We start from the raw sequence: 27,288 nt of genomic DNA on the forward strand, positions 1-27,288 counted from the left end.
AAGAAAAACATCTTCCAAATAAAGTCTAGTATTACATACCACTTTCAAACAGATATTGTTTTTAATGCTATTACACTGTAAAACTTTGCAGAACCACACGTCATATGCACCCAATAATACCACAGTGTGATAACACTTCAACACCGTCATGCTAACCTGTGTGTGCATGCAAAAGAGAGAGAGACGAACATAAAAATGAGCCCACAACCAAAACCGTATTCGAGATATTTTCTTATTCAGCTGTATAGCCAGTGAGAACAGACATTTTGATGGAATACTTGGTTACAGTAGGAGAGTGTAGTAGTAGAAAGACAACACAGGAACCAGATCACCTCCGTTACCTTGGCATTCCTCCTCTGTTGTCAAACTAAACACATCAGAAGCTACCATAACAGATGCCAATAACTGTCCTCTAAAAGACATGGTATCACATATTTAAAAGACATCAAGATATACTGATATATTTACTCTGTGTAATAGTATGAATTCATAGCTGAAATCAAAAACATCTTAAAAACACTGCGTAGTGAGTGTGTATGGTAGTAGGGGCTTCGGTCAGGAAGATGGGGGGGGGGGGTGCCTTTCCCCGTTTACAACATCTTCCTCTTCTCAAACTCCTGCGGAGAGAGGGACAGAACAAACAGGAGGGGGAAACAGGGGGAAGGAGAGGAAATAATTATTTATTCATGTAGATTCACAGTTTGTTTACATCTGGAAGCTACACGGGGTGGGGGATTGGAGGGGGTGCTAGTAGACCCTGACTAGGCAATTTCTTCCTGGGGAGGTGGGGGAAGGAATAACTTCGTCCCAAATGGCACCACCATTCCCTACATAGGACTCGGGTCAAAAGTTGGGCACTATAGGTGCCATTTGGGATGTAGACAATTTCTCTCCCTCTCATCAGGGATTAATGAAGGAGATCTAGACAAATAACATTCAAAATCGTTATTTTGGATGCAAATATAAATACCTTACAAACCGAATAAGGCTATGCAAGGCTCATGTTCAGTGTAGAGTAGTCCATACACAGAAAACATGTATATTCACACCAAAGCATCAAGATCCATAGTGATATTATACGACAGGGAAAATAAGACGTAAAAGCACATAACCAAAAGGACAGAGAACATTACGGACGGGAAGGACTATAAAACAAATACTCTCCTTCCCATCCTAGAATTCCGCCATGCCACAGAGGAAAAAGCTTCCTTTATGCAAATGTCATTTATCAGGACTGAAACACACATGCATGATGTTGCCCATTGGAAAATGCCTTACTTCCAAAATACCTGAATGTCTACTGCCACCAAGTGGTTGAAAATGTCTACTTCGGCTCAACGCCTCAACTTTGACAGAGTGCTAGAGCAACTTGGCGGGCTGTGCGTGTGTTATCTAATGTAACACTCAGGAGTGTTAAGGGAAGACGCCCTTCAGTCTCACGCTGGGCGGATTAAGTGTATCTGTACGCGCCGATCAAGGCCGGGCCCTTGACTTTCTGTGAAAGAGAGAGAGAGAGAAGAGGGGGAAGGAGAAAGAGACCGGGGGATGAGCGGGGCTGTGTTAGGGCTTCTGACATGGTGGCCACGAGGCTTCAGGCACTCTGATGGATGGAAGGAGGGAGAAGGGTGGAAGGTGGCACAAGGTCCACTCATAGTCCAGAGGGAGAATGATCGAGACTATTCTCTCTGCTACCGCACGGCAAGCAGTACCGATGCGCCAGGTCTGGAACTAATAGGACCCTGACCAGCTTCTACCCCTAAGCCATAAGACTACTAAATAGTTTACCAATAGCTACCCGGACTGCCTGTATTGACCCTTTTTGCACTAAATAATTTTGACTCATCACATACGCTGCTATTGTTTATTACCTATCCTGTTGCCTAGTCAATTCATCCGTACCTATATGTACATACAGTGGGGCAAAAAAGTATCTAGTCAGCCACCAATTGTGCAAGTTGTCCCACTTAAAAAGATGAGGTATGTAATTTTCCTCATAGGTACACTTCAACTATGACAGACAAAATGAAAAAAAATATCCAGAAAATCACATTGTAGGATTTTTAATGAATTTATTTGCAAATTATGGTGAAAAAAAATAAGTATTTGGTCAATAACAAAAGTTTCTCAATACTTTGTTATATACCCTTTGTTGGCAATGACAGAGGTCAAACATTTTCTGTAAGTCTTCACAAGGTTTTCACACACCGTTTGCTGGTATTTTGGCCAATTCCTCCATGCAGATCTCCTCTAGAGCTGTGATGTTTTGGGGCTGTTGCTGGGCAACACGGACTTTCAACTCCCTCCAAAGATTTTCTATGGGGTTGAGATCTGGAGACTGGTTAGGCCACTCCAGGACCTTGAAATGCTTCTTACGAAGCCACTCCTTCGTTGCCCGTTCAGTGTGTTTGGGATCATTGTCATGCTGAAAAACCCAGCCACGTTTCATCTTCAATGCCCTTGCTGATGGAAGGTTTTCACTCAAAATCTCACGATACATGGCCCCATTCATTCTTTCCTTTACACGGATCAGTCGTCCTGGTCCCTTTGCAGAAAAACAGCCCCAAAGCATGATGTTTCCACCCCCATTATTCACAGTAGGTATGGTGTTCTTTGGATGTAAATCAGCATTCTTTGTCCTCCAAACACGACGAGTTGAGTTTTTACCAAGAAGTTCTATTTTGGTTTCATCTGACATTCTCCCAATCTTCTTCTGGATCATACAAATGCTCTCGAGCAAACTTCAGACGGGCCTGGACATGTACTGGCTTAAGCAGGGTGACACGTCTGGCACTGCAGGATTTGAGTCCCTGGCAGCGTAGTGTGTTACTGATGGTAGGCTTTGTTACTTTGGTCCCAGCTCTCTGCAGGTCATTCACTAGGTCCCCCCGTGTGGTTCTGGGATTTTTGCTCACCGTTCTTGTGATCATTTTGACCCCACGAGGTGAGAGCTTGCATGGAGCCCCAGATCGAGGGAGATTATCAGTGGTCTTGTATATCTTCCATTTCCTAATAATTGCTCCCACAGTTGATTTCTTCAAACCAAGCTGCTTACCTATTGCAGATTCAGTCTTCCCAGCCTGGTGCAGGTCTACAATTTTGTTTCTGGTGTCCTTTGACAGCTCTTTGGTTTTGGCCATAGTGGAGTTTGGAGTGTGACTGTTTGAGGTTGTGGACAGAAGTCTTTTATACTGATAACAAGTTCAAACAGGTGCCATTAATATAGGTAACGAGTGGAGGACAGAGGAGCCTCTTAAAGAAGAAGTTACAGGTCTGTGAGAGCCAGACATCTTGCTTGTTTGTAGGTGACCAAATACTTATTTTCCACCATAATTTTAAAATAAATAAATTCAAAATCCTACAATGTGATTTTCTGGATTTTTTTCTTCTCATTTTGTCTGTCATCGTTGAAGTGTACCTATGATGAACATTACAGGCCTCATCTTTTTAAGTGGGAGAACTTGCACAATTGGTGGCTGACTAAATACTTTGTTGCCCCACTGTATCTACCTCAATTACCTCATTACTCAACTTGGTACCCCGTGTATATAGCCAAGCTATCGTTACTCATTCTGTATTTATTCCTCATTATTATTTTTCTATATATATATGCATGGTTGGGAAGGACCTGTAAATAAGCGTTTCATTCAATGTTCGTCTACACTGGTTGTTTACGAAGCATGTGACAATTTGATTTGAAGAGGGCAAGGACAGAGGAGAAGGAGAAATAGTGCTTGCTTGAGATATGTATTTAAGCAGAGGGGAAACGACTTTATTTTTAATTTTTATATTGATCCTTTATTTAACGAGGCAAGTCAGTTAAGAACAAATTCTTATTTACAATAGGACGCTGGGCCAATTGTGCGCCACCCTATGGGACTCCCAATCACAGCCGGTTGTGATACAGCCTGTAAACAAAAGATGTAGAGTAAGAGGAACAGGAGAGAGAAAGAGTTGCGATCGTCCTTGTGTGTGTGTCAAAGGTGCTCAATACCGAAAGAAGGGGAGAGGTGGGGTAAGATGAAGAGAGATGAGGGCAGGAGGAAGGAGAGAGGGAGTGATGAAGAGTGCTGGTGTGCAACAGGGACATTTTGTCAAGGGAGGCCATGAGAAAGAGTGAAAAACGGAGCAAGCAGCACACATGGGTGACTGGAGGTTTATGTGGGCTTGACACAGTCTGCCTTGAATGCTAGGTGGGTGGAGTTTGCACATTTGGGACTATTCTTTCGGTGACATGCAAGTTTAATCTAGAGCATTTATAGTATTTGAAAGAAAACAAATACTTGAATCTAGGTGTGGACACAAGGAGAACTTCACCGACAAGCACAAACAAAACACTAGAGTTGGGCCTTGTACTGTACTGAGAGCTGAGCATGTTAAACCAAACCAAATTAATTACCCCCATCGGGCACTACTTTGTTTGTTTGCTCTGTTGTGTCGTGTGTATTATTACACCGATTACAGCAGCGCCAATGAGATTAACAGAGATGTATGAACACAAAATCGCTGGGAAATTAACAGGCCGGGAAATAGTTCAACATTACACGCAATGATTATGAATTAAAACGAAAACAGTGCCACCGCCACGCAAATCAATAACTGGGTGTTTGGGTTTGCCACCCTGCGCTCGCTCGTAATGAAAGAATAAGATGAATGGGTGTAATACAAGCTTGAACTTTTTATACGTCTTGTTAAAACCGGCTTCCTCCGGTGATAAATTGAAATATAGGCAGCAGCAGCGTAGAAAAGTTGCCCGCCCCGGCATCAACAGCCATTAATTCCCCCTCACCGTTGCCTTTTGTTTATTACGTATTAAAAAAGTTCAATCCACAAGTCCCACAACCTTACTTGTTAACGAACCCAAAGACTGAAAACAACATAAAGGTTACTGTAAGTTCATTGGTTTTTTTTTTCTACTTTTGTATGTCGAGATTAGGGTTGCACATTTTTGGGAATATTCAGAGTAAACTTTGTAGGAATTAACATGGAATATATGCAAATTAACTTTAGTACCATTTAAATGTAGATGTTTTTTGCATTCGATATACACTGCTCAAAAACATAAAGGGAACACTTAAACAACACAATGCAACTACAAGTCAATCACACTTCTGTGAAATCAAACTGTCCACTTAGGAAGCAACACTGATTGACAATAAATTTCACATGCTGTTGTGCAAATGGAATAGACAACAGGTGGAAATTATAGGCAATTAGCAAGACACTCCCAATAGAGGAGTGGTTCTGCAGGTGGTGACCACAGACCACTTCTCAGTTCCTATGCTTCCTGGCTGACGTTTTGGTCACTTTTGAATGCTGGCGGTGCTTTCACTCTAGTGGTAGCATAAGACGGAGTCTACAACCCACACAAGTGGCTCAGGCAGTGCAGCTCATCCAGGATGAGACATCAATGCGAGCTGTGGCAAGAAGGTTTGCTGTGTCTGCCAGCGTAGTGTCCAGAGCATGGAGGCGCTACCAGGAGACAGGCCAGTACATCAGGAGACGTGGAGGAGGGCAACAACCCAGCAGCAGGACCTCTACCTCTGCCTTTGTGCAAGGAGGAGCACTGCCAGAGCCCTGCAAAATTACCTCCAGCAGGCCACAAATGTGCATGTGTCTGCTCAAACGGTCAGAAACAGACTCCATGAGGGTGGTATGAGGGCCCGACATCCACAGGTGGGGGTTATGCTTACAGCCCAACACCGTGCAGGACGTTTGGCATTTGCCAGAGAACACCAAGATTGGCAAATTCGCCACTGGCGCCTTGTGCTCTTCACAGATGAAAGCAGGTTCACACTGAGCACATGTGACAGACGTGACCGAGTCTGGAGACGCCGTGGAGAACGTTCTGCTGCCTGCAACATCCTCCAGCATGACCGGTTTGGCGGTGGGTCAGTCATGGTGTGGGGTGGCATTTCTTTGGGGGGCCACACAGCCCTCCATGTGCTCGCCAGAGGTAGCCGGACTGCCATTAGGTACTGAGATGAGATCCTCAGACCCCTTGTGAGACAAATATGCTGGTGCGGTTAGCCCTGGGTTCCTCCTAATGCTAGACCTCATGTGGCTGGAGTGTGTCAGCAGTTCCTGCAAGAAGAAGGCATTGATGCTATGGACTGGCCCGCCCGTTCCCCAGACCTGAATCCAATTGAGCACATCTGGGACATCATGCCTCGCTCCATCCACCAACGCCACGTTGCACCACAGACTGTCCAGGACTTGGCGGATGCTTTAGTCAGGTCTGGGAGGAGATCCCTCAGGAGACCATCCGCCACCTCATCAGGAGCATGCCCAGGCGTTGTAGGGAGGTCATACAGGCAGGTGGAGGCCACACACACTACGGAGCCTCATTTAGACTTGTTTTAAGGACATTACATCAAAGTTGGATCAGCCTGTAGTGTGGTTTTCCACTTTAATTTTGAGTGTGACTCCAAATCCAGACATCCATGGGTTGATAAATTTGATTTCCATTGATAATTTGTGTGATTTTGTTGTCAGCACATTCAACTATGTAAAGAAAAAAGTATTTAATAAGAATATTTAATTTGTTCAGATCTAGGATGTGTTATTTTGGTGTTCCCTTTATTTTTTTTGAGCAGTGTATATACACACACCATATCACATGGAGACCTTTTACCTTATCATGAGTAGACATCATTGCAAATTATTAAAACAATTGAAATCAAAAATCATTTAGTTATGAATTGAACTTTAATTAAATGAGTTCAGGAAACTAACTAAATAAATATTGAATGGTCCCCAATGATCCATCGCATCTCCCAAAAATGTTTTCAACATACATCTCTAAAATTAGTCTAGAAACTAAAGCTTTGGTTGTCTTCCTCTCGGGTTTCCGTGTCTTCTCCCTGGACCTCCTCTGAACAGCAGACTGAGGCCTTATCTTCACTGTCACTTTCCAACCTTGTGGAGGATGGCTCGTTGTCAGGCTCAAAAAGCCTCAAATTTTCCCGGATGGCCACCAATTTTTCAACCATTGTATTGGTCAGCCTGTTGCGTGCTTTGTTGTGTGTTCCCAAACAAGGACCAGTTGCGCTCTAAGGCGGCTGATGTTGGTGGGATTTGGATGATGATGTAGGCAAAAGGGTAAAGAGCCTCAGAACCATTAAGTCCCTTCCACCAGGTGACTGATGAGATATGTTGGCACGACTGCCATTATTAAACCTCCATCCCAAAGACCTTGCATGGAAGTGTACTTCGCCAGACTGCCAAGAACCTTGCCCTCATCCAGGCCAAGGTGGCGAGACACGGTAGTGATGACACCATAGGCCTTGTTGATCTCTGCACCAGCATACTTGGAGTCCAATATGTACGCTGCGAAGTGTATGGGCTTCAGGCAGAAATCTTCACGATTTTTGATGCATTTGATGGGGCTGTCCATATTGGCAGACGGTGATATGGCCATTTCTTGGAGAGATTTTTATTTTACCTTTATTTAAACTAGGCAAGTCAGTTAAGAACAAATTCTTATTTTCAATGACGGCCTAGGAACAGTGGGTTAACTGCCTGTTCAGGGGCAGAACAACAGATTTGTACCTTGTCAGCTCGGGGATTTGAACTTGCAGCCTTCCGGTTACTAGTCCAACACTCTAACCACTAGGCTACCCTGCCTTGCGCTCCAGGAGATTGACAAACATGATGACAACACCACCCCAACGGGTGTTGCTGGGCAGCTTCAATGCGGTGCTCTTATTCTTCTCACTTTGCTTTGTGAGGTAGATTGCTGCTATAAATCTTGATGACCGTTCACAAACCTAACCATTCCCTTGGCTCTCTTGTAGAGTGTATCCATTGTTTTCAGTGCCATGATGTCCTTGAGGAGAAGATTCAAAGAATGAGCAGCACAGCAAATGGGTGTGATGTGAGGGTAGGACTCCTCCACTTTAGACCGAGCAGCCTTCATGTTCACAGCATTGTCTGTCACCAGTGCAAATACATTCTGTGGTCCAATGTCATTGATGACTGCCTTCAGCTCATTGGCAATGTAGAGACCGGTGTGTCTGTTGTCCCTTGTGTCTGTGCTCTTGTGGAATACTGGTTGAGGGGTGGAGATGTGGTTAATTATTCCTTACCCACGGACATTCGACCACCCATCAGAGATGATTGCAACACAGTCTGCTTTCTCTATGAATTGCTTGACCTTCACTTGAACTCCAGCAAATGAGTAGACAAATCATGTCTCTAGTTGGAGGGGTGTATGCTGGGCAAAGAAGATTCAGAAATCTCTTCCAATACACATTGCCTGTGAGCATCAGAGGTGAACCAGTTGCATACACAGCTCGTGTAAGACATTCATCAGCATTTCTCTGACTATGTTCCTCCATTGAGTCAAATAAAAACTTCTGATTCCAGGAGGGCCATAAGCTGTTGCTATTGATAAGGTGTCCGATTCATCATTTTCACCTCGAATGGATGTAGAAGGACTTTTGTCAGAGTTTGCTTGTTGTGAACGCTGAGGGAACTTGATGCACTTGGACAGACACTGAATCTTTGTTGCATTCTTCACATCTACATTAGCTGCAGTGAAATGTCTCCACACATCAGATAGTGCCCGTGGCATTTTCCTTTAAAGATTAGGAAACAAATGAGTCAAAATAAAAAAAATACAATTCCATGTACAGATAAGCAGTTAGATAAAACATTTAACAATCTATCTTACAAAGGAGTTGTTTAGAAATGAAACATGTATGTAAACAGGTGAATTAACACTCCTCAGTTAGCAGGCTCAAGCAAGATAAAACCCACTTGGTAGCAAAAACTAACTAGCAGAAACTGTTAACAAGTTAGAAATTATTTAAACACTTTGGTGCATGCTACTATTTACTAGTTAACCAAAAAAGTATGTCATATCAAATATATTCACCCCACCCAGTATTGTAATCAAAACTTACCAGAAAACATGTAGTCCTTGGCTCAATAGCATCTCAGTAGTGTGTAAGATCTTGAGAATCAGCTGTACATGTGATGCACTGCACGTGATGGAAAAATGCACTCTGCATGCAGATGTTTGGAATTCCATTGACTTGGGGACAGTAAACAAAATATGCCACAAGACCCATAACTGCCTTTTGTAATCACACAATTAAAAAGTTGTTTTATAAGCTAACGTTTTTGACGAATTTAAGCAAAATCCCCCAAATTCCCAGGCTTAACGTCCCATGGAATATTTCATGAAGAATTTCCAGAAATTTACGGGAAAGTTTCCGACCCTTTGCAACCCTAGTCGAGATTGTTTTTAGTATATTTGAGGGAAGAGGAAAAGTTGGGATGTGGGACTAAAGCGACCAAAGTAACCCTTTTGCCGTCCTCCCCCAGCTATGGGTGAATGGTAGTCCGTCGCGCCACTGAATGACATTTATCTATCGCTACGGATCTCACCCATAGAGTTGGCTAGAGAGCTCGAGCCATGGTAAAGATAGATTAGCTCTTTAATACATCTCTCTAGTCTCACCTTGAACATGGTGCTGCCCAGTTGAGCCGGGGACATGCTGACCACAACGCCCGCCTGCTGTAGGGCAGCAATCTTCTCTTTGGCTCCACCCTTTCCCCCTGCGATGATGGCACCGGCGTGACCCATCCTACGGCCCGGCGGGGCAGTGAGCCCGGCGATGAAAGACACCACGGGCTTGGCATTCGTTCCCTGAGGGGGGGAGAAGGAGACAGCCTCAGTCATACTTGTGTTCTCAGACAAATAACAGAATAGACGTTCCAAAACAAAAGACATTGTCTTCCTATTAACAGACCCTCAAATAGGTATTCCTAGAACAGTCTTATTTTATTATTTAAATAAAAAGGACAGTAAATGCTATATTCACATTCATGCCAATACTATATTACATGCTCTGTCCAGATGTGTGTGAAAGAGTCAATGAGACCATTTAATTGCATGGGCAGATACACACCCCTCCCTGCCATTTCACATGATCTCATTCTCGCAGAAGCAGGTTATTAGTCACGCGGACACCGATTAGCTCTGGCCCTGTCCGCTCAGCTCATCCTGGTGGAGTTTCTTATTCGACCAGGTACTGTAGTAGCCACCCATTTCAGTATTTTTTTTTGCCAACTGAACACAAGCCAGTCCTCTCTTCAGACACTCCTTCTCAGGAACTTGCCTTGTGATAAGGCTCTCCTTCCATCTTTCTCTCCCTCATACCCTCTTCTTCAGATGAGAGTTAACACGGCGTGTAGAACAAACTGGCCGACAAGCCAGGAAAGGTGGTCCTCCTGCTTAAGTCTTTACTTCCCTGCTACCATTCTAAATGGAACCCTACTGAAACTGGCAGGCATGTACAGCAAGACCACTGCCCGACGACCGCTATTCATTTCAACATGCTTGAAGACACTGCATAATTGTTTAAGCGGAGCAGCCAACCCGCTCGTCTCTCGGGCCAAGAAAATGAATGTTAAAAAAAATGGTTTTAAAAACCTGACTAACAATGTACAGTATTAACAAGAGATGGCTCTGAAAGCAAAATGTTCACTAAAAACGGGGGAATATGACTGCAATCAAGGGGGAAAAAAGGTACCGGGAGGATACTAATTACTCAAGGTAAATGTTTCCTCTTGTAAGGTGGCCCAACATTTTTTCCTCTAAATGGGTCAGAACGAGGGTGGCCATGCCTTTTCCTAAAGACTGACCTTCCTGCAGGCTTTTGTTCCACACCTGATTCTACTACTTAACTGCTTTTCAAGACCTTCACGAGCTGAAGTACGGCTGTAGCAAAAGACTGAACACCCAGTAACTCTCCAGGAGGAGGGGTGGCCACGTCTGTTTTAGAATCTCTATTCACAAAGCATTCCTGTCCATACAATCTTATTCATTATGGTCAACAAGGCAAAACGGATCCTGGATCAGCACTCCTACTTACTCAGATACTTTATGAATGCAGGCCCAATGCTGTTCTTCTAGCTAGGCCCTAAACACTCCAGTTCAGGCTCTCGCTTGTCCCATCCTAATGAATTTCACAGCTTTGACAAACAAACCACCCCCTGTGTGAATCAACTTTTAAAACCTACCTAAACAAGTTAGGCTGTAATTAGTCAATTAATCTTCATCTTCCCTCAGAGAAGTCAGAGCGTAATAAGAGAAGTCGAAATAGCATTTGAAAGTTCCCACCGCCTTTGTCCTACATTGTTAACCTTAGAGATCTATTACTTTAATAATGGAACTAAAGAGAAGGAGTAGGTCGTTTCCCTACCTCTTCAGTTTGTTCCCCCACAGGAGTAGGGGTGGAGGAGGCGGCAGGGGTTGTTTCGAAATGGGCCTTGCTGTATGCTCGGGGGTAGAGCCTCAATCTTGTCAGATTAAGACGACAAACAGACAATTACAAATTGATGAGGCCCCCTATTCGCAAAGTAGATGTGAATAGAGTGCGCTACACATGCCCCACCGCTGTGTGTTAGTGAATGCATTGTGCTTGGGCTTTGTATTGTGCGTAAAGCACCTCGGAGAGAGAGAGAGCGAGCAGTGGCTAAGAGTCGAGGATGACAGGGAAAAGGATACATTTAGTGTTCACGTGGGTTAGCTGCCAAATACTCTGTCTCGTTTGAAAGCATGGGCCCAAAGGTGTTACGTCTTAGGTAGCTCATTTGTTTTACAAATGCATGGAGGCTGAAGAATACTAGGTGGGATTTAGAAGTAGAAGTCTCAAAAAGAAAAGCGCTTAAGACCTTCTGAAAAGGTGACTTACACTGAACAAAAATATAAAACGCAACAAACAACAATTCCAGATTTGACAGAGTTACAGTTCATATAAAAGGAAATCAGTCCATTGAAATTAATTAGGCCATAATCTATGGATTTCACATGACTGGGAAAACAGAACTGCATCGGTTGGTCACAGATGCCTCATGCAGTGCAACACATTTCCTTTGCATAGAGTCGATGAGGCTGTTACACGTATGCAGGCCATGGAAGAAATGGGACATTTTCAGCTACCAGAAATTGTGTACAGCTCCTTGCGACATGGGGCTGTGCATTATGCTGAAACATGAGGTGGTGGCGGCAGATGAATGGCACAACAATGGGCCTCAGGATCTCATCACGGTATCTCTGTGCATTCAAATTACCATCAAAATGCAATTGTGTTCGTTACCCGTAGTTTATGCCTGCCCATACCATAGCCCCACCATGGTGCACTCTGTTCACAACGTTGACATCAGCAAACCGCTTTCCCACACGACACCATTTTCCCAGTACAGTTGAAAAAGGGATTCATCTCCAGCAGTTTGTGCAGAGATTCTTCGGTTGTTCACACCCATCAGCTGTCCGGGTGGCTGGTCTCTCAGATCCTGCAGGTGAAGAAGACGGATGGGGAGGTCTGGAGTGGTTCCACGTGGTCTGCGGTTGTGTGGCCGGTTGGACGTACTGCCAAATTCTCTAAAACAACATTGGAGGCAGCTTATGGTAGAAAAATTAACATTAAATTCTCTGGCAACAGCTCTGGTGGACATTTGTGCAGTCAGCATGCCAACTGCACACTCCATCAAAAATGGAGACATCCGCCTCCCAGGCTGTGTTGCAGCCGGCCGAGACCGGGAGACGGCGCACAATTGGCCCAGCGTCGTCCGGGTTAGGTGAGGGTTTGGCCGGCAGGGATGTCCTTGTCCCATCGCGCACTAGTGACTCCTGTGGCGGACCGGGGGCAATGCATGCTGACACGGTCACCAGGTGTACAGTGTTTTCTCCGACACATTGGTGAGGCTGGCTTCCGTGTTAAGCGAGCAGTGTGTCAAGAAGCAGTGGGCCTTGGCAGGGTCGTGTTTGAGGACACATGGCTCTTGACCGTCGCCTCTCCCAAGTCCGCACGGGAGTTGCAGCGATGGAACAAGACTAACTACCAATTGGATATCATGAAATTGGAGAGAAAAAGAGGTTAAAAAAAATTCTTACAACATTGTGTTGTGTGACAAAACCAAACATTTTAGAGTGGCCTTTTATTGTCCCTAGCACAAGGTGCACCTGTGTAATAATCATGCTATTTAATAAGTGTCTTGATATGCCACACCTGTCAGGTGGATGGATTATCCTGGGAAAGGATAAGAACTCACTAACAGGGATGTAAACAAATGTGAGCAAAAAAAAAAAAAAAAAAATTTGCAACAAAAAATTCAGCTCATGAAACATGGTACCAAACTTAACATGTTGACTTTATATTTTTATTCAGTATACTAAAACAGACCAGGTTGGCACATCTTTTGTAAATTAGTTGTCTATTTTTATACATCGCATTTTTTGTTAGGCATATTTTATGTCAAGTGTAACACTTAATAAAGACCGATTTGACTCAAGCTCGACAATTTGATCTTCATCCCCTAAAATTAAATCGTGTACAAGTGGTCACCAAACGGTCGATCGCAATCTTTCCAAGGTATTTCTTGTCGATCACCAAACTTTTCAATAGAAAGGCCAATAAAGGTTGGCTTTTATTTCTTGCGCTGTTGGTTGTAGGTGCACTTCATTCAGAAGCCTTATGCATCGGGTAGGCAAAGTGTTCCTATTTTTAACCATTTAATTTGTCTCAAATCATCGTGCCTACGGCTTCCACAGCCCCGGCCACAGCAAAGTTTGATACTAGCCTACGTGAGATTTCATAACTTTTAAAACAATGACCAGAGGGAGGCTGTAAAAGAATACAGCAAAGAGCTGCTGTTATTATGAGTGAATTTATGTTAAGTTATTCAGCACTGTCAACACTCTATTCAATACCATTACAAAACATAAAAAAACGCACTTCTCCCTACTTCCACCCGCGCTGTAATGAATGAGTAGCCAAGTCTATCAATAGCCCTACATTTTTATTAGCAGCTCATCTCGTCTGTTTTAATAGAGGAATATTTAACTTTCTCTGGTCATAGGAACAACATGAATTTGTGCATGAGGCAGCTGCATTGCGACTTGAGTTTCATCATCAGGTGGAAGCTGGTGTCCCCTTTCTGATTAGTCTCACACGGAGGAAAGGAAGGAGAGAGAGCGGGGATCTTGAGAGGAGGACCCTCCGCTGATTTCTCCCTCCCTCAGCTGAGACTAAATGCGGTGTTCAAAACAACTGGGAAATCGGAAATCTCAGACTTCCGTGCTTTCAAGAATGGTTTTGAACAGTGATCCAACTCAGAGCTCTAGAAAGATGCCTGACTTTCCGATCTGAAGATCACGGACGCCCCCCCCAGTTGTCTTAAAAAGAACCATGACAGCAGTAAAATAAAAAAATATCATTCTTTAAATTTATGCTCAGCTGTGCCTCACAAGTGCTACACCGACCGATCTATAAGTCTGAAGAAAGAGATCATTTTGAAATATCTAGCTATGGCATACCAGTAGCTAGACATTGGTAAGGGCATACCAATGTGATATTATATTCTACTTTGAGTCCCAAATGGCACCCTATTCCCTACAGTGTCATTGTATTGTACTATTCATGTATGATTCCCTTAAGTGTCTGAAAATATGCCGAGCTGATCTAATGACGAATTAGCGTCAAATAAATGTATGTGTGTGCCTGTTGTACAATACAGTTAATATTTGTGTTAGGGTTGGGCGGTATCCAGATTTCCATACCGTCATACGGTATTACTGGAAGTGCACACAGTGGATGCCATTTCTAAATAAATAGATGTATTTTTTATGGCCATTGGTCTCTGGTTGTCAACACTTTGGATGATTGGTTGAGCCGGTTTGTACATGAGGAAGGGAGAGAGAGTGGTTGCGTCCCAAATGGCACCGTAAGCCCCATGTAGCGCACTACTTTTGACATGGGCCCAAAGGGCTCTGGTCAAAAGATGTACGCTATTAGGAAATATGGAGTCATTTTGGCCTCAGCCAAAGAGTGGTGAGAGATTTACATGCATTAGGGCAGCTGAAAGCACATCAAATTAAATTTTCAGCTGCTGAACACCAGACAGACACACACTTTCTCAATCAAAATTCTGTGTCTTGACAAATTTAGAGGGTAAAACACACACTTGGCAATAACTGTTGCTGAAAGGCACTTAACCACTTTTCAAGCCTTGCATAATTCTCCATCCATGCTCCAAAGATCAGTCTCTCCCACATCTGCCTGGAATGAGTGTGTCAATCCAAGGTGTGTGCTGTATTCTGCACCATGAAGCCTAACTGGAAGTACATTCAGTTAACTTCCTAACTGGAAGTAAACACTTCACTCCTATTCCCCAGGCGCTCTCTTTTGATGACTTCTGTAACCGTAATAGCCTTGGTTTCATGCATGTTAACATTAGAAGCCTCCTCCATAAGTTTGCTTTATTCACTGCTTTAGCACACTCTGCCAACCCAGATGTTCTAGCCGTGTCTGAATCCTGGCTTAGGAAGACCACCAAAAATTCTGAAATCTTCATCCCTAATTACAACATTTTCAGACAAGATAAACGGCCAAATGGGGCGGTGTTGCAATCTACTGCAAAGATAGCCTGCAAAGTTCTGTCCTACTATCCAGGTCTGTACCCAAAGAATTTGAACTTCTACTTTTAAAAACCCACCTCTCTAAAAACAAGTGTCTCACTGTTGCTGCCTGCTATAGACCACCCTCTGCCCTCAGCTGTGCTCTGGACACCATATGTGAACTGAAACATGCTTAACACCCCAGCCATCCTACAATCTAAGCTTGATGCCCTCAATCTCACACAAATTATCAATGAACCTACCAGGTACCACCCCAAAGCCGTAAACACGGGCACCCTCATAGATATCATCCTAACCAACTTGCCCTCTAAATACACCTCTGCTGTCTTCAACCAAGATCTCAGCGATCACTGCCTCATTGCCTGCATCCGTAATGGGTCAGCGGTCAAACGACCTCCACTCATCACTGTCAAATGCTCCATGAAACTCTTCAGCAAGCAGGCCTTTCTAATCACCATCTTAAATAAGCATGCCCCATTCAAGAAATTTATAACCAGGAACAGATATGGCCCTTGGTTCTCTCCAGACATGACTGCCCTTAACCAACACGAAAACATCCTATGGCGTTCTGCATTAGCATCGAACAGCCCCCGTGATATGCAACTTTTCAGGGAAGCTAGAAACCAATATACACAGGCAGTTAGAAAAGCCAAGGTTAGCTTTTTTAAGCAGAAATTTGCTTCCTGCAACACAAACTCAAAAAGGTTCTGCGACACTGTAAAGTCCATGGATAATAAGAACACCTCCTCCCAGCTGCCCACTGCACTGAAGATAGGAAACACTGTGACCACCAATAAATCCACAATAATTGATCATTTCAATAAGCATTTTTCTACGGCTGGCCATGCTTTCAACCTGGCTACCCCTACCCTGGTCAACAGCACTGCATCCCCCACAGCAACTCGCCCAAGCCTTCCCCATTTCTCCTTCTCCCAAATCCAGTCAGCTGATGTTCTGAAAGAGCTGCAAAATCTGGACCCCTACAAATCAGCCGGGCTAGACAATCTGGACCCTTTATAAAATGATCTGCCGAAATTGCTGCCATGCCTATTACTAGCCTGTTCAACCTCTCTTTCGTGTCGTCTGAGATTCCCAAAGAGATTCGTTGGCTGGCCCTCGCTACATACTCGTTGTCAAACCCACTGGCTCCAGGTCATCTACAAGACCCTGCTAGGTAAAGTCCCCCTTATGTCAACTCGCTGGTCACCATAGCAGCACCCACCTGTAGTACGCGCTCCAGCAGGTATATCTCTCTGGTCACCCCCAAAACCAATTCTTCCTTTGGCTGCCTCTTTCCAGTTTTCTGCTGCCAATGACTGGAACAAACTACAAAAATCTCTGAAACTGGAAACACTTGTCTCCCTCACTAGCTTTAAGCTCCAGCTGTCAGAGCAGCTCACAGATTACTGCAGCTGTACATAGCCCATCTATAATTTAGCCCAAACAACTACCTCTCCTCCTACTGTATTTATTTATTTTGCTCCTTTGCACCCCATTATTTCTCTCTCAGCCTTGCACATTCTTCCACTCTACCGTTCCTGTGTTTTACTTGCTACATTGTATTTACTTCGCCGGCATGGCCTTTTATTTTGCCTTTACCTCCCTTATCTCATCTGCTCACATTGTATATAGACTTTATTTTTTCTATTGTATTATTGACAATGTTTGTTTTACTCCATGTGTAACTCTGTTGTTGTATGTGTCGAACTGCTTTGCTTTATCTTGGCCAGGTCGCAATTGTAAATGAGAACTTGTTCTCACCTTGCCTACCTGGTTCAATAAAGGTGAAATAAAACAAATAAAAAACATGCACTATAGCTCACACCCTCAGCCTGTCCAGAATTCCAAGATCCATTTGCAGGTGAGAACACACAGAGTATGTCTTACTATACTTGAGGACTTTTGGGGACCAACAAATGACTCCCATTCAAAATCCTATTTTCCTTAACACCCAACCCTAACTCTACCCTTAAAATTGCCTTTTTACAAGTAAAGGACCGGCAAAATGTCCTCACTTCTCTGTTATTTAAGTTAGTTTAGCATTCTTGTGAGCACTTCTGGTACTCACAAATATAGTGAAACATGTCCACCCACCCAAGCACACATTTTGGACCTGGGGGCTCGGAGTGGGACTTCCCGAGGGGGTCGTCGGAATCAAAGAGATGAAAGGGAGTACCTGCAGAACTACACTCGTCGTTCAAAAAGGGTCTGGATGATTCACAAAAGTACTGGTGGATCATTGGCAAAGTATTAACAGTCTGGTAGCATGTTTAACGTGTGGGTCTCTCCTCTTACAGAGTTGTGCTGTTTGAGGTAATCGGCAGCGTTCTCCTCGGCGTTGCCCCCGATCTCTCCGATCAAGATGATGCCCTCGGTCTTAGGGTCCTGCAGGAATACCTCCAGACAGTCAATGAAGTCTGTCCCATTGAAGGGGTCCCCGCCAATGCCTGAACAAAAACCATAAGAAATCACTGTTACGCTGCTTATGAATGTCAGACCTGACGGAAGGCATAGAGTACCATGTACTCATCATTTTTTAGGTTTAATTGGTTTTATATGTGACTTGGAAAGTTTTATGGTTGCAGTAAAAATAACTACACTTCGTGCACAAAAGATTAGGAGCGCTTTCTTAAAATTGTGTTGCACCCCCTTTTGCCCTCAGAACAGCCTCAACTCATCAGGGCATGGACTCTACAAGGCATCGAAAGCGTTCCACACTGATGCTGGCCGATGTTGACTCCAATGTGTCCCACAGCTGTGTCAAGTTGGCTGGTTATCCTTTGGGTGGTGGGCCATTCTTGATGCACACGAGAAACTGTTGAGCGTAAAAAACCCAGCAGTGCTGCAGTTCTTGACAAACCGGTGTGCCTGGCACTTACTACCACAACCCGTTCAAAGGCACTTAAAAATATTGTCTTACCAATTCACCCTCTGAACGGCACACATGCACAATCCAAGAAATAATCAATCAAATTCTATGTGTCACATGCGCCGAATACAACAGGTGGACAACGACCCAAAGCATACTTCCAAAGATATGGAAAAATAGTTTACGGACAACAAAGTCAAGGTATTGGAGTCAGAACCTCAGACTGGGGCGAAGGTTCACCTTCCAACAGGACAACAACCCTAAGCGCACAGCAAATACAAATGCAGTAGTTGCTTCGGGACAAGTCTCCGAATGTCCTTGAGTGGCCCAGCCAGAGCGCTGACTTGATCCCAATCGAAAATCTCTGGAGACCTGAAAATAGCAACGCTCCCCATCCAACCTGACAGAGCTTGAGAGGATCTGCAGAGAAGAATGGGAGGAACTCCCCAAATACAGGTGTGCCAAGTTTGTAGCGTCACACCCATGAAGACTCAATGCTGTAATCGCAGCCAAAGGTGCTGTAACAAAGGGTCTGAATTCTTATGTAAATGTGTCATTATGGTGTATCGTGTGTAGATTGATGAGGGGAAAAAAACATATTTAATAAAAATTTTAATAAGGCTGTAATGTAACAAAATGTGGAAAAGGTCAAGGGGTCTGAAATCTTTCCGAAGGCACAGTATTTTGTCTATACCAGGGATGGGCAACTGGCGGCCCTTTTTGTAGGCCCGTGGAAAAAGTGTAGAATTGCATGAAATTACTCTTAAAACTTCAGATTTTTCTCTCTGCCGTCAAGAGGGGAGAAAACAATTTCAATTAGTGAAATTATGCGGTTTGAAATTTTCCTTGGGCCTCTCAAAAAGGCTAGGGCCGGCTTTGACTGCATGGGTGTGTACACAGAACCACTGAGGCCCCTCATAAATCGGAGGACCCTCATGATCAGTTCAGAGGTTTTAGTGGCCCCCACCCCCATCAAACTTGCTCATCCCTGGTCTATACATTTGCAGTATGTGTATATCATAACGTTCAGTCCCACGTACCGATGCAGAGAGACTGTCCCAGGCCAACTTGTGAAGTCTGGTGAACAGCTTCATATGTGAGAGTTCCCGATCTAGAGACAATGCCTGACAGAAAAACAAAATACCTTTATTTCACACTGGTGCCAACACAGTTCCCTTTGCTGTCAGTAGATAAGGGGAGACTGAGGACAACTTGTAATTATCTTAACATGCATCCTTCCTTCTTCTTGAGAGGTAAGGAAGAAGAATGCATTTTTAAGTATTGCAAAGGACCTGTATTCATACTGTATGGGTGCACCCCAAATTGCATCATCTTCCCTACTTTTGACTGGAGCCCCAGGGACTATTGTGAACAGGGTAGCATTGGGGACACAGACACAGTATGCCTTCGCAATAAGCAGCAAGTGGTGTAGGATGTCTGTGCAGCGATGCAGCTCCCCAGCAGTCACTACACCAGTGGAGGTTGGTGGGAGGAGCTATAGGAGGACAGGTTCATTGTAATGACTGGAATGGAACAAAAGGAACAGAGTCAAGCATGTGGTTTCCATATGTTTTGACACCGTTCCATTTATTCCATTCCAGACAGACATTACAATGAGCCCGTCCTCCGATAGCACCTCCCACCAGCCTCCAATGCACCTGGAGAAACATTTGCTATGGCTGTTTCTGCTGCCTGCAGGGCTGCAGCACTGACAGCTTATCAAACTGTCTGCCGCGAGAAACTGCTTGGACGCTCACTGAGCGACTATCATTGATAGCCACATGGGCAGAGGTCCTTTCTCCCTCTCACAATTCAACTGCACGCATGTAATTTTGGAGACTGAAGCAAGTATTGTAGGATCTCTAACTTACTGTTAACTTTCCATCACAGAACAAGATGTTGGTCTGTCAGCATTATGACACAGCTGCCAAGTAAAAGCAGATTTTATTCAATGATTCAAAAATATCTCACCAATCCTCCCTTTCTTGTGAATGTGGCCCGGCATGATCCCGATCTTGCATTCTCCCGGCTGCAAAATAGGAAATCACAATGTTAACACCAAGAGAGTGCGTGTGTGTTCCAGCCTCTTACGTTGACCACTCTAAAGCAGTTGCAGCCAATGAGGCAGGTAGCGCCCTGGCGCAGCAGCTTGTATGTGTGTATACTACATACCAGTGTGTATATGTGTATATTCTTACATTAATTACGCCGGGGCAGTTGGGGCCGATGAGGCGCGTGGTGCTCTGGCGCAACAGCTTGTGTTTGACCTTGACCATGTCCTGCTGGGGGATGCCCTCTGTGATGCACACCACCAGGGGCATGCCAGCGTCGATGGCCTCCATGATGGCGGCACCCGCGAACGGAGGGGGCACGTAGATGACTGTGGCCTCGGCCCCGGTGCCCTCTCTCGCCTGCAGGTGTGGGACATGGTGAATTTAGGGCTTGCTATTCATCAATGTATGTATTTAACAATTTCTTAACCAGGCAAGTTAGTTCAGAACCAGTTCACTTTTAGGGAAACACAAATAGTGGAACACATTTAACCTCCTTGACAGAGTTGAAGACAGGCACGCCAAGGTGTGTCCTCCCCCCCTTGCCGGGGGACACACCACCGACTAGCCGGGAGCCATAGTCGATTGCCTGCTGACTGTGAAACGTCCCCTAGAGGGGGAGAGAAAGAGGAAGAGTCAGAGAGAATCAGCAAGTCCCAATCCACCCAGTCGTTTCTCTTGACCTTAGCCCGCTTCAATGTTTGACTGCAGATCTGCAAGATGGAAGCAATATTGTGAAGTTCCTTTCAGTTCAAAGGGTTAGTGCCAAGGGGAAAGGGTAGGGAGGGAGCAGCTAACAGTGTGTGATGGATAGAGAGGGGAATTGTCCCAGTCATTGGCGGCGCCATCCACCAACCTTGAGATATCATTAAAGCCATGTAGTGGGGAATGAGAAGAACAGGCCTGCCATCCACCATTAATCAACTGGGCAGAATGGTGTCCGGTGCCCGCAGAGGGAGGGGGCATAGGAATCAAGCTGACATGGGTGGGCACACAGACACCACCAGCATATTAAGACTAGGTACATCAGCAGGTAAATCAATGACTATGAATGGGGGTCTCCGAGAGGAGATTTGGTACATAGTTTACGGTGTCTAACTGTCACTTAGTATCCCATTGACCTAAATGCATGACTAAGTGAACATTCAACTTAAGTGTAAGTTAGGATTCACCTGCAAGTGAAATCCAACCCAGGCACACTAAATGACCATAATCAAATGGCATCATGTCTCCGTATTTCTTGAGGTCATCAATAAAAAATAAATCACTCACAGTCCCACCTTCACTTTTTCAGGGGCATTGAGTCCAATAATGTGTTGTAATATAATAATAATAACATTATGAATATTCAACCTACCAAGTTCCATCAGCCTTCTCAGTTAATAATTACAGAGGCTGTTAAGAAACGCTATAGATAAGCGGCTACGAGGGCCAACTACGACACATCCAAAACCAATGACCCTAAAGTTAAAACTATAATTACCAGCAGTAAAGAGAAAGGAAAAACTGAGCCAGCAATTTTTTCCCTTGCAACGCAGATATCTTTTCATTACAATAATTCTTCCATTCACCAGACTCATCTTTTTTTACTCCCTCTGTTCATTTATAAACGCAACGTGCACCGTCTGCCCACTTTGTGCTTTCCCCCATTGGTGGCAGTCCTAACTATCATCCACTAATGAAAGGACAATGAATTTGAAGTATATGGCTTGATAAGCAAACCATAGATGAAAGTCGGTGTGCAGCAGCAGCGACACTTGAGTCATTGCTCAGCCCTTTCTAATTAGCATGAGTGTTCATTAAGAAGAACTATATTTAATAACACTATATTAAGTCGAAGAGTTGTTGGAGCGGAGGGGGGACGGTCATTAACCTACAAGGTGAAAGAGGAGAGAGGTGTTCGCTTGTTGGACAATGACGCCGATACTCTTCTATCGACTTTGACAGAGACCTTCCATCCTCATCCAAGGCGATATTGTGGAAAGAGATTCTGGGGTCATTTAACGACCACTCGTTGTCTGTGGATAAGGTGCTCAGTTGCAGATAGCTAGCTACTGTTTGCTGCTTAATTATTATTTTTTTTACTTTAATATTTTTTTTAACTCAATGTAACATCGCAAATTCAAATCCTTAACTAGTGGATACAGTTGGTTATTTTTAAATTTCTATGCCTACATGCTCCTCTGGCAACTTTGTCAATTAATGTTTTGGGAAGATTATTGAGCTGTTTTGACTCTGCACAGGCAGATCTTCAACAATGTCTGTTGACAGTGAAACAATAACCCAATCAGGGTTGTGTTCATTCGGGACCAAACGGATGAAAGCAGATTGAGACAGGGAGGGACTACCTGGACTTGTCTTATAGGAAACGCACATTTTCAATCATTTCAGTTGTAAAAGTTAAGATTTCCTTTGAGTGCCGTAATGAATACAACCCAGTTGAATGCAGAAAGCACGCAGTGTCGGCTGGGTGTTGTGTAGCATACACACCTGCTTCCCAGTGAAGCCTTGGCAAATGACCTTGGTGTCTTTGTCAATGAAGAGGTGCTTCCTTGAAGCAGTATAACAGTTCCTTACCCCATTTTGCTGCACTGCAAATGGAGGCAGAAGGAGAGGAAAGTGAGACCACACACAGGTGAGATTTCCAAAAAACACTATTGTCAAAGTCACATCATGATGGAAAGGGGAGAAGGATTGCCATCTAGGAGACATAGTCCAGCGTTGTTGCCTGAGCTGTTGTCACATGATGTTCCTCTAATTAGTTTAAATCCAATTAAAACAGACCTGAAGGTAGGCCCAGCGGCTATGTTCCAAAACCTACAGCACACAGTAGCAACTGTGAGAAGTAAAACACACATACACTATGTAGGCCACTACGCTTGGATAACGAGTTTTTGCTACCCATTGTGCTCATTCCCTCAGGATTGAAATTGGAAGGAAGGGAAAGGGGGACACCTAGTCAGTTGTACAATGGAATGCATTCAGCTGAAACATGTCCTCCGCATTTAACCCAACCCCTGAATCAGAGAGGTGCGGGGGACTTAATCGACATCATCGGCACCTGGGTTAACTACCTTGCTATGGGGCAGAAAGAAATATTTTTTATCTTGTCAGTTCCGTGACTCGATCCAGCAACCTTTCGGTTACTGGCCCAACTCTCCAACCCGCCAAGAGAAGCCTATGAACGGCATTAGTATGTGCAGTTCTGCATGGCAGTCATGGTGAGATTATTATTTCACAAAAGGCCGGTTAGAAATAAGGGGAAAGAAACAAATGACCATGAATGTGTAATCTACAGACGTGTGAGATTCTGGAAAAATGGAGAAAAAAAAAATGTGTGTATATATATCTGCTATTTGGCCATGAAAGCTTGGTAGAAGAGGGCAACAAAATGTCAATACAGGATTAAGATTGAATCCTACGACACCGGCTCTGACACTCATCGGATGTGGCAGGTCTTAAACTGTTACCAACTACAAAAGGGAAACCCAGCTGCGAGTGGCCCAGTGAAGCGAGCCTACTAGAAGAGCTACATGCCTTTTATGCTCGCGTCGAGGCAAACAACACTGAAGCATACATGAGAGCACCAGCTGTGATGGACGACTCTGTTGAAATACTCTCGGTAGCCGATGTGAGCAAGACCTTTAAACAGGTCAACATTCACAAAGTCGCAGACAGATTACCAGGACGTGTACTCAAAGCATGCATGGACCAACTGTCAAGTGTCTTCGCTGACATTTTCAACCTCTCCCTGACCGAGTCTGTAATACCTACACGTTTCAAGCAGACCACCATAGTCCCTGTGCCCAAGGAACCAAAGGTAACCTGCCTAAATGATTACCGCCCTGTAGCTCTCACGTCTGTAGCCATGAAGTGCTTTAAAAGGCTGGGCATGGCTCACATCGACAGCATCCTCCCAAACCCACTCCAAATTGCATACCGCCCCAACAGAGCCACAGATGACGCAATCTCTATTGCACTCAACACTTCCCTTTCCCACCTGGACAAAAGGAACACCTATGTGAGAATGCTGTTCATTGACTACAGCTCAGTGTTCAACACCATAGTGCCCACGAAGCTCATCACTAAGCTAAGGACCCTGGGACTAAACACCTCACTCTGCAACTGGATCCTGGACCGCCCCCCAGGTGGTAAGGGTAGGCAACAACACATCTGCTACGCTGATCCTCAACACTGACGCCACTCAGGGGTGTGTGCTTAGTCCCCGCCTGTACTCCCTGTTCTCACACACACACACAACTGCATGGCCAAACAACTCCAACACCATCATTACGCTTGCTGACGACACAACAGTGGTAGGCCTGATCACTGAAAATGATGAGACAGCCTTTAAGGGAGGTCAGAGACCTGGCTGTGTGGTGCCAGGAGAACAACCTCTCCGTCAATGTGAGCAAGACAAAGGAGCTGATCGTAGACTACAGGAAAATGCCGGCCAAACAGGCCCCCATTAACATTGCGGGGCTATAGTGGAGCAGGTTTAGAGCTTCAAGTTCCTTTGTGTCCACATCAACAAACTAACATGGTCCAAGCACACCAACACAGTCGTGAAGAGGGCACGACAAAGCCTATTCCCCCTCAGGAGACTGAAAGGATTTGGCATGGGTCCTCAGATCCTCAAAAGGTTCTACAGCTGCACCATTGAGAGCATCCTGACGAGTTGCATCACTGCCTGGTATGGCAACTGCTCGGCCTCCGACCGCATGACAGTACAGAGGGTAGTGCGTACGGCCAAGCTGGGGCCAAGCTTCCTGCTATCCAGGACCTCTATAGGAAGTAACTTTAGTGAAGTGAACAATTTCTTAAATTAAGGTACACTAAAGATATGCTTCTTTCAGTGAAGTAACTGGTAGCTTGGTTAACTCTTTTCAGAGTACTTCTAAACAGCGTCTACCCCCAAGACATAAGCCTCCTGAACATCTAATTAAATGTGTTAAGTAAGGTCCCTTTCTTTTTCGGCATCACTGCATCAGACCTTCCTAATACTCACTTTAAAACATCGTTTGTGTTTAATAGGCTAAATCACACATTCTGATAACATATCATCCCAAAGTGATCTTGACTTAAATGTAAATGTGATCTGTTCGAGCAATTTCTAGTCTGACATTTGAGATTTCATGTGATCATTTTTTCCCACGAAGTAGTTTGGATGTAGTGAACTACTTTTTCAAAGTGACTAAGTTAAGTAAAGTAAACCATTTCTTAAATGAAGGTACACTAAAGCTATGGTTCTTTCAGTCAAGTAATTGGTAGCTTGGTTAACTCTTTTCAGAGTACTAGTACTATAGTTTCCCCCAACACTGCAACCAACAGCCTGTAGCTACTTCCATATAAAGAGATAACGTTGTAAATCACAAATTGAAAGCTTTACTAACGCTAGCTGTTTGTAACGTTACAATACAATGGGGGAGTAACGTTAGGTAGCATTAGCTTACCAATTGCCAGCTAACGTTACATGACAGTTACGTTATAGTATAGCTAACTACATGCCCTAATCTAATTTAAAGAATTGACACAAAAATATAAAGCCTAAAGGACAAGCACGGTCAAAGTTCGGTAGTGCGGACTGTGTGGCCTGGAAATTGATGCGCTATCTATCAGAATGCTAAAACAGTTAGCCAGTAATAGAGGCCCTTGCGCTGCTTGCCATGGCTACCCTGTGAGCAAGAAACCCCAAATTCCGTCCAAAACGTGCTCCGTGAAGCACTTAATTTAGCAAAACCTAAACAGTTTAAAGACTTGAGGAGAACACATATGTTGTTGTACTTACAGAGCAGCCGGGCAAACAACCTACTATTCGACATCTTCGGTCATTCACCAATGACACGGGAGGCTACGGACCTACACGTAAAAGGCAAAGGGCTGACTACAAATATGCCCAACTAATAAAACGTACTGCAAACGTTTTTGAACTTGTTCATACCAATTTAACTATGTTGTTATTATACCTATTATTTAAGTCGCTGACAAAAATTGTACAACCAGTGAGATGGAAATTTATCCAGGCAAAGATTCAAGGTTGGCTTTAAAACAGCAAAGAATTCTGGAAAGTGGAGTTCAAACTTTCATCAACAACTCGGATGAGGCTTGCATGCCTCAAACACTAAAGTGCCTGTTATGCCCATCATAGAAAACCCGAAGGGTAAAATCTGCTATGAAAATTTGATTCTTACACTGAACAAAAATATTCAAGAAACATGAAACAATTTCTAAGTTTTTACTGAGTTACAGTTCATATAAGTCAATTGAAATGAATTCAGTAGGCCGTAATCTATGGATTTCACATAATATAAGCCATTTAGCAGACACTTTTATCCAATGCGACTTACAGTCATGCATGCATACATTTTAAGTATGGGTGGGAATCAAAGCCACACTCCCGACATAGCAAGCACCATGCTCTACCAACTGAGCTACAAAGGCCAACATGACTGGGAATACAGAGATGTATCTGTTGGTCACAAATATATATTTTTTTTAAAGGTAGGGGCGTGGATCAGAAAACCAGTCAGTATCGGGTGTGACCACCATTTGCCTCATGCAGCGCAAAACATCTCCTTCGCATAAGAGTTGATCAGGCTGTTAATTGTGGTCTGTGGAATGTCCCACTGTTCTTCAATGGCTGCGCGAAGTTGCTGGATATTGGTGGGAACTGGAAAATGCTGTCGTACACGTCGATCCAGAGCATCCCCAACATGCTCAATTGGTGACATGTCTGGTGAGTATACAGGACATGTGTAACAGTATAACTTTAGACCGTCCCCTCGCCCATACCCGGGCGCGAACCAGGGACCCTCTGCACACATCAACAACAGTCACCCACGAAGCATCGTTACCCATCGCTCCACAAAAGCAGAGTCCATTGCAGAGCAAGGGGAACCACTACTTTAAGGTCTCAGAGCAAGTGACGTCACCTGTTGAAA

The 27,288-nt window shown here is 44.2% G+C and overlaps 1 protein-coding gene across 1 annotated transcript; it reads right to left on the reverse strand.

Moving 5' to 3' along the window:
* Positions 1 to 213: 213 nt before the first annotated feature.
* LOC135507810 (succinate--CoA ligase [ADP/GDP-forming] subunit alpha, mitochondrial-like) lies at positions 214 to 26,244 on the reverse strand. The gene is made up of 9 exons (XM_064927477.1): positions 26,136 to 26,244; positions 22,838 to 22,938; positions 20,841 to 20,957; positions 20,495 to 20,707; positions 20,268 to 20,325; positions 19,337 to 19,420; positions 17,723 to 17,874; positions 9,464 to 9,652; positions 214 to 617 (listed from the first exon to the last, which is right to left on the reverse strand). The coding sequence occupies exons 1-9, from the start codon at positions 26,167 to 26,169 to the stop codon at positions 591 to 593; spliced, it is 975 nt and encodes a 324-aa protein (XP_064783549.1). The 5' UTR covers positions 26,170 to 26,244; the 3' UTR covers positions 214 to 590.
* Between the last annotated feature and the right edge of the window lie 1,044 nt (positions 26,245 to 27,288).

Source organism: Oncorhynchus masou, chromosome 21 (assembly GCF_036934945.1).
Source record: "Oncorhynchus masou masou isolate Uvic2021 chromosome 21, UVic_Omas_1.1, whole genome shotgun sequence".
NCBI classification, from domain to species: Eukaryota; Metazoa; Chordata; class Actinopteri; order Salmoniformes; family Salmonidae; genus Oncorhynchus; species Oncorhynchus masou.